The sequence below is a fragment of the Coregonus clupeaformis genome, chromosome 6 (assembly GCF_020615455.1).
Source record: "Coregonus clupeaformis isolate EN_2021a chromosome 6, ASM2061545v1, whole genome shotgun sequence".
Lineage (NCBI taxonomy): Eukaryota > Metazoa > Chordata > Actinopteri > Salmoniformes > Salmonidae > Coregonus > Coregonus clupeaformis.
The window spans coordinates 14,469,521-14,486,863 of record NC_059197.1 but is presented as its reverse complement, the minus strand read 5'-3'; the positions used below and the strand labels follow the sequence as shown (position 1 = coordinate 14,486,863).

The 17,343-nt window shown below is 44.0% G+C and overlaps 1 protein-coding gene and 1 pseudogene across 2 annotated transcripts in view; one reads left to right on the top strand and one right to left on the bottom strand.

The window, feature by feature from the left end:
* Positions 1–8,394, top strand: part of LOC121567764 (galactosylgalactosylxylosylprotein 3-beta-glucuronosyltransferase 1) — a 104,356-nt gene extending 95,962 nt beyond the window's left edge. Inside the window, exons 4-9 of one of the 2 annotated variants that reach the window (XM_041878022.2) lie at positions 145–287; positions 1,810–1,881; positions 1,979–2,490; positions 5,863–6,159; positions 7,313–7,419; positions 7,700–8,394. In XM_041878022.2, the coding sequence (XP_041733956.1) occupies positions 176–287; positions 1,810–1,881; positions 1,979–2,490; positions 5,863–6,159; positions 7,313–7,399 (1,080 nt within the window). In that variant the 5' untranslated portion in view covers positions 145–175 and the 3' untranslated portion in view covers positions 7,400–7,419; positions 7,700–8,394. The remainder of the gene's footprint in view (positions 1–144; positions 288–1,809; positions 1,882–1,978; positions 2,491–5,862; positions 6,160–7,312; positions 7,420–7,699) is intronic. The other variant, XM_041878023.2, reaches the window with a different exon arrangement.
* The window catches only part of LOC121568114, a 35,198-nt pseudogene that overhangs the window by 1,094 nt on the left and 16,761 nt on the right, over positions 1–17,343 (bottom strand).

Sequence of the window (17,343 nt, the reverse complement as noted above, 5' to 3'; positions counted from 1 at the left end):
CTAAAAGACTGTCACCTTCCTCATGGTAAAATAAGTTAGTGGTTCTCTCAGCCAAGCCACCACATCTTGAAATAAAATGCAGAGTGGATAATTTAGCTAGTGGCCCTTGTTGACATGTTTGTCGCTCCTCCTCTCTCCTGGCAGGTAATGAAGAGACATAAAACCAATCCTGGAGATGCCGAAGAGAAGAGACATTCTTGCCATCGTGTTGATAGTGTTACCGTGGACTCTGCTCATCACCGTTTGGCACCAAAGCGCAATCGCTCCGCTGCTCGCCATCCGCAAGGGTACATACTCAATCCTCCGCTTTGTCATAAGTCCTCTGTTGCATGGTGTAGGACTATTCAATAGCCAATTCCAATTCAGTCACATGCCCAGTCACAGAACATCATGGTACAGTACATACAGTCCAACACATGCCTTCCACAGGGTCTGCTTCATCATATTGTAATATAGGTCAATTGTCTGTTAAGGCTATCCACTTCTTGGTAAGTGTCCTTTGATTCGCACAGCCACCATCCGCAGCTTGTGGTTGGAGTAAAGCTAATTTACACTCAGCATATGGTCTTCAGCAGTCATTCAGCTAATCTTTTTAGCAGTTAAACTGTAGCAGACTTTTCAAATCAAAAAGGAGACTAGATTAATTTCTAATGCCCTTTAATCAGTATCTGAAATAATAATATGTGCTCCCTGATGGCTTCCAGGCAGGCTTTATTGAATATTCTGTGTCAATGTGCTTATGTGGCTCCCACATACTGTACACAAGCCTGAGACTTTATCTCACACTCACATTGTGACCCCAAGTGACCATAATAAACCAATGTGTGATATGTCAAGTACAGTACTCTGTCTGGTGAACAGAACCATATTAAAAAGGCCCAATGCAGCTGTTTTTATCTCAATATCAAATCCTTTCTGGGTAACAATTAAGTACCTTACTGTTAGCTTTTTCAATTAAAATGGTAAAAAATAGCAATTTCTCAATCAAGGATTTTGCTAGGACTGTCTGGGAGTGGTCTGAGTGAGGGGCCTAATTGGACGAGCCTAATGGGAGGGATATGTAACCTGAAAACTAGATGTTATTGACAGAGAGGTTTGAAACTCTCTTTCTTATTGGCCTTTTAATTTACACCACCTAGTGATGTCACCAGGCAGGCCAAAACTCCTTCACACCAAAACAGGCTGAAATTTCAGGCGGTCTTTTCAAACAGCTCTTATACTAAAACAGCATTGTCATCGTTTTCACAATTTTACAGCATTATTCCAACCTCAGTGTGGAAATATATATAAAACACAGGAAAATTAAAATTTGACTTCACTGGGCCTTTAAGGTGACAGTAAATCAATAGCGTTCTTTGCCTCCTTCCATTTGCCATCAAGGTGAAATGTAGGATGTAAAATAGGCAGGTTTCCACAAATCAACTGAATCCTTCAAAGAATGCTTTCTGGCAGCCACCGCAGAACATCTGGCCATCACGAGATTGTGTTAATCTGCTGTGTGATGCAGAAATATCATTTTTATGTCTGAAGTGAGAACCTCCTCTCTAACAGAGCACTGATAAAGTTTGCCATTAACTATGGAACAATGTGGGGAGAAATTAACTACCTTAATGATCCAATAATGATATTCTATCCATCATAGAGGGCTATAGGGGCCACGTAATCAGAGCTCCACTACTGGAATAGACCCTGTCCCTGCCACGGCTGTTCCAGCTGAATGAGTAGGGGCAGCCAGGGGAGCCGCTGCCCTAACCATACTGTAGCCATGTTGTCCACTCACCTCACGCTGCCTGCTTTCACTCTTTACAGCCTGTCACCACCTAGTAAAAGATATCTTTATCATACCAGAGAGGCTTGCAGTCCATCGACACCGACTCGCAGGTACTTGCCTCTTGGATTGTGTCACTTGAGATTATACAGCGGGAAACCCCGCCCTGGGGCGTGCTAATGCCTTACATGTCTTCCTGTTCCCCTGCAGATGACGGAGCCGACGGAGGGCGGCGGGAGGCAGGCCAGGCCAGCGACTCTAAGGAGTACTGCTCCTCTGATAAGGACATAGTGGAGGTGGTGAGGACGGAGTACGTGTACACGCGGCCGCCGCCATGGTCCGACGTGCTGCCCACCATCCACATCATCACCCCCACCTACAGCCGCCCGGTCCAGAAGGCAGAGCTGACGCGGCTGGCCAACACCTTCCTCCATGTGTCCAACCTGCACTGGATCCTGGTGGAGGACTCTCAGAGGAGGACCCCACTGGTCACACGCATGCTCCGGGAAACAGGCCTCAACTACACCCACCTGAACGTGGAGACTCCCAGGAACTATAAGCTGCGTGGGGACACGCGGGACCCCAGGATACCCCGGGGCACCATGCAGAGGAACCTGGCACTGCGCTGGCTCAGAGAGACCTTCAACTCCAACAGCAGCCAGGCAGGCATTGTCTACTTCGCTGATGATGACAACACCTATAGCCTGGAGCTGTTTGAGGAGGTCAGTCCAGGCCTGGGGCGCACTGGCATCTCATGGCCACGTCTGGTCCACTAGATTCACTTTAGTAACACTGATCACAATAGTAGTGGGGAGTTCACAGCACATAATTTAAGAATTAATTACATTTATTTTAATTTGGAACAATTTTAGTACATCGAATGGTGGCTACTCCTACTCCTAGTAGTAATAGATTGTGGTTATTGCTTGAAGCATTTTGATTCCCATTACCAACAACAGTGGTCCGAGGATAAGTTTGAACTTGGTAATTAGTGCCCCAGGCCATCCATTTTAACTCAAGACACATTTGCCTGGCTTGAATGGGTGCTGTTGGGCCCTGGGGCATTAGCCTCAGGTCTTGCTAGTGTGAACGGGGCAGGTTGTAAATGATGCGCTCTGTATCGATGGGCCTGTCATTACCTTTCCCTGGAAATCAGGCAGAGTGCTCTCCCTATCCCTAGAAGCCTTCCATCACTTAAGAGAAACCACTCAGTGAGAAACCACTCCGACCCAACTGACAGAGCAGTAAATATCAGACCATTCTCATAGACCCGCTAACAGGTGTAAGTCATGGAGGTGATGGTTATGGAGATGAGGCAGAAAACAGCTACATGTGAAGGGGTTTAAAGTAGACATCCATCCAAGAGATTGTATGTTGTTGTGATCTGGACATGAATTAACCTGACTGGAAAGATGCCAGCTTGTTCAGCTTGACCTGGCATTTGAAATATGAATTTTTTTACAAATTAACTAATTCATAATGTCATGAACTCTTGCCCAGACATGGCATGAATTCGATGTGGATACACGGGTTACAAATACAACAGCTGAATAAAATATGTACAGCAAGGAACTGTAATGGCCAACCTAACCTTCTGGTATTGCTCCATTACATTACATTAAGCAGATGCTCTCACCCAGAGTAAACCAAACCATGGGGAAACATTCCATGTCGAGAGACATGGGCAGAGACTCTGCTGTAAATTGTGAAAATTAAAATAGCTGATGAAATATGCATCTGCCATAGTTTTAGAAAATCACTGTAAAGGGGTGATTGGAAACACATCTGGGCCACCGAGACCAGGACTCTGCCAGGCTAGCCACTCAGGGCGGCAGGTAGCTTAGTGGTTAAGAGCGTTGTGCCAGTAACCGAAAGGTCGCTGGTTCTAATCCCCGAGCCGACTAGGTGAAAAATCTGTCGATGTACCCTTGAGCAAGGCACTTAACCCTAATTGCTCCTGTAAGTCGCTCTGGATAAGAGCATCTGCTAAATGACTAAAATGGGTGCATTCATTATTAAGCTTTTGTAAAAAAATGCTTATGTTGCCTTTCCAAAGCCACAAGGAATATTTACCAGCAGCGCCTGCCTCTATTTTAATCATATCTATCCTTCTCTATCAGCATCCACATTCAACAATGTCAACCAGATCACTTAGAATAGAATATATCACCTCAGTTGAATACCTTTTTAGATCATAAAATAAGTATTTGATATTTGCTTCTGGCTTAGGCATCATTGTATTGATGAAAATGGGCCACCGTTTAGGAGTTGAACTAATCATTTTCTACTGTGTTCTCTATGGATTAAGCCATCAATTCCATGTATTAAAGACAGATAATCAACCAATAGCAGTATAAATCACCCGATAGCAGTATCAGCCTATTTCTGAGTGGCGCAGTGGTCTAAGGCACTGCATCACAGTGCTAACTGTGCCACTAGAGATCCTGGTTCGAATCCAGGCTCTGTCGCAGCCGGCCGCGACCGGGATACTCATGGGCGGCGCACAATTGGCCCAGCGTCGTCCAGGGTAGGGGAGGGAATGGCCGGCAGGGATGTAGCTCAGTTGATAGAGCATGGCGTTTGCAACGCCAGGGTTGTGGGTTCGATTCCCACGGGGGCCAGAAAATAAAAAATATATAAAATATGTATTCACTAACTGTAAGTCGCTCTGGATAAGAGCGTCTGCTAAATGACTAAAATGTAAATGTAAAACTCACTTTAGAGACTCTCCTCACCCTCTCCTGTGCTCCAGATTGATTAATACACCCGGATGTCTCCCGTCTCCCTTTAAAGTTTGGGATTAGTTTCCTTTGTTGTGCTCGGACTTCAAGAACATAGGCAAGCTGTCTCTGTGGGCCTCCCCCATCACTTGCCTCGCCCCAATAAAAGAAACATAGCTTACACACACACACACACACACACACACACACAGAGAGAGAAAAAAAAGGAAACACTTCAAATCCACAAAAATGGGGCAGCACTTCATGGCATTTCCACCAGCTCAGCTCTAAACTGAGGAGAGACTGGGTGCTGTTTTAGCACTGATTCCCGTTAGTGGCAGCCTTGGAAACATTAATTTTCACATTGTAGCATGGAGGGAGAGGGGCAACCCCCCTGACGATGTTTGAGACAGTTTCATTCCAGAACCAAACCCTTGAGGAAAACAGCTATTTCACTCATTGGAAAGATGCATGATCTAAACTTGTGATAAAAGTCTGTTTTCTAATTAACATAAATCACATGTGACCCTTGGGAGAAGGTGATGTCATCCCTAACACACTATCATGTGAAATGTTATCTGGGTGGCTAGCCTGGCAGAGTCCTGGTCTCGGTGGCCCAGATGTGTTTCCAAACTTCACTCATAAACCCTGGCCATCTCCATCCTGTTCACACAGACACACAACTCCGCTCTGATCCCTTGGGCTGATGGGTAATCATCAGATACGGCTAGAATATTGGGACACACAGAGACCTGTTTCCACAGTGTTGTCCCACCCACCACACACCTCTCTCTGCTACACACCTCATTTAAAAAGCACTTCCACAACAGTACACCAGCACCACTATTATTTCTACTGCATTGAGTGTGTATAAATGACTCTACAGTTCACCCATCCTCATTAGAACACTTCCTTTCATTATTTGGGCAGCTCTCTCTCGCTGCCAGTGGTGCAGAAATACAGTCGACAAAGAGCTGGCGGCCGGGAGATCGTTTGATGCTGGAAGATTAAAGAACAAACCTGAGCCTCTGAGGAACGGAAGAGTCCAGGCACCTTTCAAGCATCTCCTCAACCAACCTGCTCTCATCCACTCTGTATAATGGCCCTGGTCCTCAAACCCACTTAGTTCTGTCCATGTTTGCTCTTCTTGGGCTGGGTCCATCACGGTGGGCCTGCATGGCTCCTGTGATACATGCAACTGTCGCTTTCAGCTTGTCTGGCTCTATTTATATAATTGTTTGCAATGAAAACTATAATGTATCTTGCCTTGTTGGCACATCTCGTATAGACACTGACACACTGATCCTGTTCATTAGAAATACAAACAGCGCAAAGATGCGTAACTCTCTCTGTCCTCTCTTCCTCTCTATCCAGATGAGGTCAACAAGGAAGGTATCTGTATGGCCCGTGGCCTTCGTTGGCGGCCTGCGCTACGAGTCGCCCAAGGTCAACGCAGCAGGGAAGGTGTACGGCTGGAAGACTGTGTTCGACCCTCACCGGCCCTTTGCCATCGACATGGCGGGCTTCGCCATCAACCTGCGGCTCATCCTCTTCAAGCCCCAGGCCTACTTCAAGCTGCGGGGAGTGAAGGGAGGCTACCAGGAGAGCAGCTTGCTCCGGGAGCTGGTCACACTCAACGACCTGGAGCCCAAAGCAGCTAATTGCACTAAGGTAATGCACAGCAGATAGAGCAAAATAGATGCTTTCTTTTTACATGTTAGACTCTGTCATTTTACACCAGAATATCCTCATTTTATCTATTGGTATTTTATATAATGTCAGGCAAATGTGAAATCCATACTCAGATGATCCTCTGGTAGATCCAACTTTAGTGCAGAGGCAAGTTCACCCTCTCCAAAACAACTTCATATATAACCAGTTGCTAAAAAAGTCAGCGGATCCATTAGGTAACTGGCAGGCTCCCCACACGGTGGGTGTGATTGTAAAAGGCTTCAGGACACAGTGTGGTGTTTCATGCCCACTTCATTTCCGGCCTGGCTGTTCCCTGCCTGGCCCTGGCCCCAGCCGCTAAGCCTCTTGCTGGGCAGAGAGGAGTCGGCCAGGGGCCTTAGCTCACCACCACTCACACTCACAGGATGGGATATTCAGCCTGATTATATTCAGGACTCCTGGAGGGGAGTAGATTAAAAGAGGGGGGCGTCCTAGTATGCATTCAGCCCAGATGAGCACAGGGAGAGGGATGGGGGTTGAGCCGGGCTCCGGCACCTCTCCTCCTTATAATCTACCTCTTCAGACGCAAGTGTGACTATTAACCTCATCTACACCTGGGTAAAGTGGGAGTTGGCTTCTGGCGGAGGCAGCTCAAACACGCCTCATGCATAATTCATTACTGAGTTGGAGGAGATGAAAGGTAGGGCTGCTCAGAGACTGAGGGGAGAGAGGAAGAAAATGAGCTCTATACGTCGATTCATTTCCACCATCAATCTCCTGGATGTGTGTCTGGTCTCCAGGGCCAAATCATCCCACTCCAAAGGCTTGATTGGGGCTATAGTTACCGGTATGTGACGCACCCAAAAGAACTGAGCTGCATCACTTACAAAGATCCAAAAAGAAGAGCAAGTTCTTATTTTTCACTACGGGGGAACTCTCTATTCACTATCATCTAATGTTAAGCAGGGCCGAGCTGACACGCCGGAGTACATACTTATAGGTTTCCTATTGTACTGTTCTTGTTGCTATATCTGGGAGTAGAAGAACATTGCCACAGCCCACGCAAAGAGGAGTGTGGAGGAGTGAATGGGTGTGTGTTAGTTCGTGAGAGTGCTGCCTGATGCTGATTCTTTTCTCTGATATTTCTCTACAGATTCTCGTTTGGCACACTAGGACGGAAAAACCTGTCCTTGTAAATGAGGGAAAGAAAGGATTTACAGACCCCAACGTGGAGATTTGACGTTGTCTCCTCGGGCGATGGTAAAGAGAGAAATTATTCAAATGAGATCACATCTCAGACTTAATTTACTCATTTATATAAAAATATTTTTAGAACATCTGGCGAACAGGGAAATGGTATACCAATGATAAACACATTTCGGGACTTGTTTGACTTATCCATTGCTTTTCCAGACGCCCACATTTTTGGGCTAAGAAGGTCACTAATAACTGTAAGCGTTATTAAAACTAATCTGTACTGCAAATTGACTTAATTATGAATGTGTGTAATTTCTCAGTGAGTCCCTGCTCTCTGTTCCAGGTGGTTGTCTAATATGGACCCTGAGAAGAAAAAGAGGCCATCTCCCAGCGCAAACAGTGTTCATGTCTTAATCATCTCAGAAAAGACTGCCTCGGGGGCAAAATCCCCTTGACTGAAACTAAACACTTTTAATATTGGGATTAAAACAGTACAAATGTATCATATTAAAGCACAGACTAGTACAAGATGGCAATATTTATCAGGTTAAATGTTGCTAGCAGCACCAACATGAAGCAAACGGTGAGAGCTGAGTCATTAAGGATCAACGGGAGATTGATGCTCTCGGAACCTGCATGGCACCAAACTGCATCTGTAGTGTCCTAACACGAGACAGCACAACACAAACATTGCAGGGAGAGCGGGAGTTAGGCAGCCAGTGAGATGGACCATTACTGGCCTGAACAGGCTAATGAGATATCCATTGGCTTTCCCTCTATAGACGTGGATCTACAGGGCAGGGGATGAGCTCTTAGTAGGGTCTGTAAGAGACTGAAGGATCTGATTGGACACTGAGCCCCTGGACACCTTTAATAGACATGTACTGAAATGGCCTCCATGTCTTCAGACCGAACAATCATGGAGAATCCGAACAAGTTCTCTCTCAGAAGATCAATTCTACTTTCAGCAAACACTGAAAGTTCAAAAAGGGAAGGAATGTCCTTTTTGTATAACTAAAACTGTCTGCTTTTATTTAATGTGTTTGTTTTTGGTGTTTACATGCATTTTCTTGCTAGTTCAATATGACTGACTGATTCTTGCCTCCATTTTGAAAGCTAAAGATGGGGCACCATCCATTTTCAGTGTCATTCTCAGACATGTAATTCAGTGTGTACTGAAGCTATTCACTTGAAATAACTGACATCAAGATGGGCTCCTAACGCTTGGGAGGCACACAATATTACAGGTCAAAGTCCCAAAACTTAATTTAGCACTTAAAATTGCCAGTGACGGTGTTCCTAAGTGGCAACACGTGTACATACTAATTTAACACAGGAACAACTAGAGGACTCATAGTAAGGTCCTCTCAGATAAAATGTAACTACTGTATTTATATAAATGTAAAATCAAAACTAAGAATTGCCAATAACACCTTACTGTATGACAACTGGTATAGCACATGTTCTCTCCTGTTTTTCCATCACATGGACAGTATAACGGCACACCACCAAGTTAGGTTTAACCCAACTTTGTGCATATGTTACAGTATTCCATTACCCAATGATGAGCAGTTTGGCAGATGGCCATATAGTATGCTGGTTTATATAACCACAGTAGCTAACTAGTAGAGTAGGACAAAAGAAAGCAATTGACGTTATCCAAGCTAAAGGCACTGACAGTACAAGTTGAGATATACAGTACAATCTGCATAAGTATCCAGGTTCACAGTGGGTATTGCCTACTGTACGTGAGTTAGATATTTGCGCTCGCACAACAGCTACATCTATAAACCCACTGCAGTGTAGAAATATTACTGAATACTTAACCTCAGTTTCATCAGAGGTAGACAGACAATCATGCTTAAATGTTTTCAAGAAACAACCCTCATTCATTAATGGGTCTATGAACTGTAGGCGAGTAAGAAGGCAAATAAAATATACCATGAAAACTAGAATAAGATCCTCTGCTTTGGACAACTTCTAGCAAGATACCCCAGTCTGCAACACCATTATATCCATGCATGCTCAAACCTAGTTTCTTGCCCTGATAAAACTGTACCATATACGGGTTGAAGTTAGTTTTGTGACACACTTTGTGACAATTCTTGGCAATAGCAGGCAAAACTAAATGACAAGCACAATTGAATTGGTGTTACGCTCAGCTACAGTATTAAGGTTTCATGTCCGTTTAAATGTCTTAATATCCTTCAGTTATACCTCAAATGTAGGGGAAGACACTATGGGAAACTATGAAAAAGGAAGATCAATGACCAGGATAGTTATGGCCTTTTAACTTATCCAAAGCAGTATTAGATCAGAGATACGGTTTTCCCATCAGGTGCTGTTCCCCCATCGGATACGGCTCCCCCAAAAATATGCTACCCCATCAGGTCAAGTGGACATACCAACATGTCATTTTGATCATTTCTATTAAATAGTATTGTTTCATTGAGGAAGTCAAACCGAATGTTTTGAGATCAAACAATGTGTGTGGCTGTTAATCTTCATGTTGACCACATCTTTCGCCTTTGGATTGCACGCAAAGTACCATTAAGATCATTAGGCAAGAATCAATGTCTTCTGATCTGTTTCCATTCTCCAAAATGTCAAGTGAAGTCTGTCTATTTATGCGAAAATCAATAGTAATATATTTATTTATGTATTTATTTGAAGTATGAATGTCCTCTTGTAAAATTGAATTATAATTGAACATTTCTTTGTCCATGTTTGCCCCCACCCCCTTCTTCTCTCATCGCTGCCTCTCAGCCACTGAGGTTCAGAAAACACACACAGACAAGCTCTTCTGAGGTCACATTTAGGTTTGCGGGCAACACCAACAAACTGAGACACAACATTTAACATAAATTCTGTATTGCTCTGACTTCAACCGCCATCAATAGCCTTCATTTTCAATTACCTTTCTTAGAATTGATTGTATTCATTAATGTGATTTTAGGAAAAATGTTTGGGCCTGTCTAGAGAGCCCTGCAGAGATGAACCCAGACAACACTAAGCCATGAGTTATACATAATGGAAGTGCAATTTCATCTCCTGGACATTTAATGGCGCTTGCTCCTACACTGTTGTAATCACTTAAATAATCATAAGTTAGCTGTAGTACTCTGATGGTACAAAACTCAAACTTCTCCTTCCATCCCTGGCTTTCTCACACTCTCACAGCTCGATCAACAAGCGATACTGTTCTGACCGTCAGAAACGACTTTAACGTAAAGGAACAGCCTTATCCAGTGTTTAGCTTCGTAGTGGGACATACATAATGTAACAAAGGTGATGGCTCATACTAGGCCCTAAATGCTTTCTTAGGGCAAATCACAATTTCCTCCACTCCCCCTTCCTTTACCTACTTTGATCCACAGTCATCTTCCATCCTTGTGTGAATCACTTCTTCTGCATGTAACTCTAAAGGTTGTTCATCTCTCCTCATGACTCTATCTCAGAGATTCCATATGACATTTATCAAGACAAATAAACAACTGAAAAGTGAAGTACTTGACAAATGTCTTTGTATTTCAGAGTCTCCACTGCACTGATGGTTCAGTTTAATTCACCATCACACGTCACTGGTTAATCTCAAAAGAACAATCTGTGTATTCGTTGTAATTGTCCATTCAAAGAAATACAATGACAAGTAGATGTGTACTTGAATCCGGACAAACACCTATACATTAAAATACCTGAAATTAGTATCTCTGACACAATTCTCACAATACACATATGTAAAGGTATTGCAGTACATTGCAATACAGATATTGCAGTGACCCATCGAATATAATGAAGGCACAGTTACATTTGCAAGATCTAGTAGGATGCTTTATTAGTCTGGATCATTCAGAGGCTGGGGCTTCCCGACAGGAAATAAATGCCATTTGCAGTGATGTGCATCAATTCTGAGTAGCTATCTAGCTAGGTCCCTGATGGCAGGCGGTTTGAAAATGTGAGAGGATGGAACTCCTAACCATACCTCCATTCCACCAGGCCATCCTCACTATACATCAACAGTCATTCCAAGGTCAGGCTCGCTGGCGAATTGGATTTGACCATCAGCTTCCTGCTCCTCAAACACAACGACCTCAGATTAACAAAAACAAAAGGCTCTGAAACACAGCAGAGGTCAACACAGCTGTAGGGTGTGGAGCCAGGAAGCCAATGTGTGGAGCCAACACGTTCAGAGGGAAGAGAAGTCGTCTGAGGACTATTCCCGCAAAGCACTGCCAAGTTCAATATCATCAAACCCACGGGGTGGCCCAGCCGCTATACAGTGGGGAAAAAAGGTATTTAGTCAGCCACCAATTGTGCAAGTTCTCCCACTTAGAAAGATGAGAGAGGCCTGTAATTTTCATCATAGGTACACGTCAACTATGTCAGACAAAATGAGGAAAAAAAATTCCAGAAAGTCACATTGTAGGATTTTTAATGAATTTATTTGCAAATTATGGTGGAAAATAAGTATTTGATCAATAACAAAAGTTTCTCAATACTTTGTTATATACCCTTTGTTGGCAATGACACAGGTCAAACGTTTTCTGTAAGTCTTCACAAGGTTTTCACACACTGTTGCTGGTATTTTGGCCCATTCCTCCATGCAGATCTCCTCTAGAGCAGTGATGTTTTGGGGCTGTCGCTGGGCAACACGGACTTTCAACTCCCTCCAAAGATTTTCTATGGGGTTGAGATCTGGAGACTAGGCCACTCCAGGACCTTGAAATGCTTCTTACGAAGCCACTCCTTCGTTGCCCGGGCGGTGTGTTTGGGATCATTGTCATGCTGAAAGACCCAGCCACGTTTCATCTTCAATGCCCTTGCTGATGGAAGGAGGTTTTCACTCAAAATCTCACGATACATGGCCCCATTCATTCTTTCCTTTACACGGATCATTCGTCCTGGTCCCTTTGCAGAAAAACAGCCCCAAAGCATGATGTTTCCACCCCCATGCTTCACAGTAGGTATGGTGTTCTTTGGATGCAACTCCGCATTCTTTGTCCTCCAAACACGACGAGTTGAGTTTTTACCAAAAAGTTCTATTTTGGTTTCATCTGACCATATGACATTCTCCCAATCCTCTTCTGGATCATCCAAATGCACTCTAGCAAACTTCAGACGGGCCTGGACATGTACTGGCTTAAGCAGGGGGACACGTCTGGCACTGCAGGATTTGAGTCCCTGGCGGCGTAGTGTGTTACTGATTGTAGGCTTTGTTACTTTGGTGCCAGCTCTCTGCAGGTCATTCACTAGGTCCCCCCGTGTGGTTCTGGGATTTTTGCTCACAGTTCTTGTGATCATTTTGACCCCACGGGGTGAGATCTTGCGTGGAGCCCCAGATCGAGGGAGATTATCAGTGGTCTTGTATGTCTTCCATTTCCTAATAATTGCTCCCACAGTTGATTTCTTCAAACCAAGCTGCTTACCTATTGCAGATTCAGTCTTCCCAGCCTGGTGCAGGTCTACAATTTTGTTTCTGGTGTCCTTTGACAGCTCTTTGGTCTTGGCCATAGTGGAGTTTGGAGTGTGACTGTTTGAGGTTGTGGACAGGTGTCTTTTATACTGATAACAACTTCAAACAGGTGCCATTAATACAGGTAACGAGTGGAGGACAGAGGAGCCTCTTAAAGAAGAAGTTACAGGTCTGTGAGAGCCAGAAATCTTGCTTGTTTGTAGGTGGCCAAATACTTATTTTCCACCATAATTTGCAAATAAATTCATTAAAAATCCTACAATGTGATTTTCTGGAGAAAAAAAATCTCTGTCATAGTTGATGTGTACCTATGATGAAAATTACAGGCCTCTCTCATCTTTTTAAGTGGGAGAACTTGCACAATTGGTGGCTGACTAAATACTTTTTTCCCCCACTGTAGCTGTATATCAAAACTGTTGACCTGTGACGTTACTAACAGAGGCATCTGAGTGAAATCCTGTGGAGGGTGTTTTTTCCAAGGAACCAGTTAGAGACAGAGAGGCAGTAACAGTTACGGCATCAGTACCTGATTGTTTCCTCGATTAAGCCAGGGGGCGGGAAGGTAGAGAGTTTGCTGGGGGCCCATGGACCAGTGGCGTCCAAGATTCTGCCCGTTGATAAAGACCACTCCTTTACGCCAGCCCTGTGGATTAAAAAAACACAAATCAGTGACTTGACAATCAGAGTTTAGAGTTTCTCTGGGATCTTCTTTCATCACTATGTTGGTCTGATGTGTGATGCCTACTACACTAGCTGTCAATAAACCAGAGATAGACCTACTATACTACACATCAATAGACAGTATGGACAGGTGGTGCTCTCTATCATAACCACAGAGCCTGTTGGGCTGCTTTACACACAGGCAGTCTGATGAAGGTGTCTCTGGGATGGCCGTCCACATACAGCCTGCCCTGGATGAACCCTGGGAAGAAGGCTTCTGGGGGACTGAGTTCCACTGGCTTGCTGCACTCAGTCTGAAACATGGGAGGAGATCACCCTATTATAACACAGAAAATCACTGACATATTTATTCATGTAACAAGATAATTTGTGAGAGTGTACACTGGCATGGCTTCAGTTGTGGATATATAAATTGTTTTAATTACACTTCTGAACTTTGGATCTCAGTGGGCAAGAATTTTCAAGACGGCGCTAATTTCCCAGCTGATTATAATGGGTTTTTAACATGGTAGTGGGAAACCACTTATTTCTGTAATCTGGCATTGTAATTCCACGCTCAGCGAGAACCAAGAAGATAATCAACAGAATCCGAGCTAGGCAGGAGCAATGACAGAGACTCAGAACAGAACAAATAAACATGGGGGCAGAAATTAAAAGATGTACATGATCAGTACAAACCTATTTACAAAACCAGGCTTCATATCCAGACTATGAATGATAAAGCCTCGTAGTGGGGTATTGTTCAACTCAATGTCTCCGAACAAGACCTGAAAAAATAAGCCATGGCTGAAATAATGCGGTCTTTGATTTTCTACATTCAGTTGTTAATTAGCTGCTTTTGAGCTCCTATTCTGAAAGGATTTACCAATAGATGTGTCTAGTTACACAACCACAAGGCTATCACTGACCCAGATACAGTAGGTGAAACTATCGAATTACCTTTACGCTGTTCATCTAGGAGTTTACCATAGTTCACTCTCCCAGAGTTCTCCAAAGTAAACTCAATGTTCACTCCCACTTCAATGGAAAGTACATAAAATATGTGGAAACATTTGGAGGTGTTATCTACAGTCCACAATGCAAAGTAGACTAACTAGAGACAATAGAGGAAACATGTGGCTTTCAATAGAACTGAAGATAATAATTGATCAAGTCCAATCTGCTGCTGTGCGATAGAGTAAGCAGCATGGACTTGTTTTCCAATAACAGGCAGGTGCAAAGTTAGTGATTGTGATTCCTATTTGTTAGAACAACGTTTGTCTGAAAACATTCTGTTGGCATCATCCTGGCACCTCAGTAACAAACGCATTTATCAGCATCACCAGAAGTTTTCAGCTCTAACATGGTGTTGAATATTAACTAGCCAGTGTAAAAAGCAGCTCAGCAGCACACCTATAGCCTGAATACATTAAAAAAATATATATGTTTTATTGTCACATACTCGGATAGCTGCAGTGAAATGTGTTGTTTTGTAGAGACAGCCATAGCAGTACGGTGCCCCTTGAGCAAACTAGGGTTAAGTGCCTTGCTCAAGGGCACATCGGCAGATTTTTCACCTTGTCGGCTCGGGAATCGAAACCAGCTACCTTTCGGTTACTGGCCCAACACTCTAACCGCTAGGCTACCTGTCGCCCGAAACACACACTATCACTATACCTTTCCATCAGGCAGTGCAAACTCCAGCGTCTTATAGTCCAGAACTCCAACAAAGAGTTTGTCCACAAACACCTAGAAGACAAGACAAGTTTATTAGTACAAATAATTTACTGACATAGTGTGTGCATCATAGGGTACTTGACATTTTCTAATATCATGAAAAAAATACAGTATGTAATAATGTCATGTAGCTGTGTCGGTCTGTACTCACCAGGGCTCTGTCTCGAACATTGTTCCTGGAGTTCAGAAGGCCTCCACTGTGGATGACGGACTCGTAGAGTGTAGCCATAGGACTGACCATTGTTATTGTTGACAGGGAGGTTCTCCATGTTGACAGGCCCCTCTGACTTCAAGGGCTACAGCAGGACAAAACAACGACAACATCCTCTGACATGATTATACATTATATGATACAGTGACTTCAGAAAGCATTTATACCCCTTGACTTTTTCCACATTTTGTTACGTTACAGCCTTATTCTAAAATTGATTAGATTGTTTTTTCCCTCATCAATCTACACACAATACCTCATAATGACAAAGCAAAAACAGGTTTGCTAATTTATTACAAATACAAATCTGAAATAACACATTTACATAAGTATTCAGACCCTTTACTCAGTACTTTGTTGAAGCACCTTTGGCAGCAATTACAGGAGCGAGTCTTCCTGGGTATGACGCTACAAGCGAGGCACACCTGTATTTGGGGAGTTTCTCCCATTCTTCTCTGCAGATCCACTCAAGCTCTGTCAGGTTGGATGGGGAGCGTTTCTGTACAGCTATTTTCAGGTCTCTCCAGAGATGTTCGATCGGGTTCAAGTCCGGGCTCTGGCTGGGACTCTCAAGGACATTCAGAGACTTGTCCCGAAGCAACTCCTGCATTGTCTTGGATGTGTGCTGTGGGTCATTGTCCTGTTGGAAGGTGAACCTTCGCCCCAGTCTGAGGTCCTGAGTGCTCTGGAGCAGGTTTTCATCAAAGATCTCTCTGTACTTTGCTCCGTTCATCTTTCCCTCGATCCTGACTAGTCTCCCAGTCCCTGCCGCTGAAAAACATCCCCACAGCATGATGCTGCCAACACCATGCTTCACCATAGGGATGGTGCCAGGTTTCCTCCAGACGTGAAGCTTGGCATTCAGGCCAAAGAGTTCAATCTTGGTTTCATCAGACCATAGAATCTTGTTTCTCATGGCATGAGAGTCTTTAGGTGCCTTTTGACAAACTCCATGTGGGCGGTCATGTGCCTTTTAATGAGGAGTGGCTTCAGTCTGGCCAGTCTAACATAAAGGCCTGATTGGTGGAGTGCTGCAGAGATGGTTGTCCTTCTGGAAGGTTCTCCCATCGCCACAGAGGAACTCTAGTGCTCTGTCAGAGTGACAATTGGGTTCTTGGTCACCTCCCTGACCAAGGCCCTTCTCCCCCGATTGCTTAGTTTGGCCGGGCAGCCAGCTCTAGGAAGTCTTGGTGGTTCCAAACTTCTTCCATTTAAGAATGATGGAGGCCACTGTGTTTTTGGGGACCATCAATGCTGCAGAAATGTTTTGGTACCCTTCCCCAGATCTGTGCCTCGACACAATCCTGTCTCGGAGGTCTATGGACAATTCCTTTGACCTCATGGCTTGGTTTTTGCTCTGACATGCTCTGTCAACTGTGGGACCTTATATAGACAGGTGTGTGCCTTTCCAAATCATGTCCAATCAATTGAATTTACCACAGGGGACTCCAATCAAGTTGTAGAAACATCAAGGATGATCCATGGAAACAGGATGCACCTGAGCTCAATTTCGAGTCTCATAGCAAAGGGTCTGAATACTTATGTAAATAAGGTATTTCTGTTTTTCTAAAAACCTGTTTTCGCTTTGTCATTATGGGGTATTGTGTGTAGATTGCTGAGATTATTTTTTAAAATCCATTTTAGAATAAGGCTATAATGTAACAAAACGTGGAAAAAGTAAAGGGGTCTGAATACTTTCCGAAGGCACTGTATATATCTGGGGAAGGGTATCAAACAAGTGTTGAAAGTTTCCAAGAGCACAGTGGTGTCCATCATTGGGAACTGTAAAAAATATGGAACTACCAAGAGCTGGCCGTCCGACCAAACTGAGCAACCGAGCAAGAAGGACCTTGGTCAGGGAGGTGACCAAGAACCCAACGAACACACTGACAGAACTACAGAGATC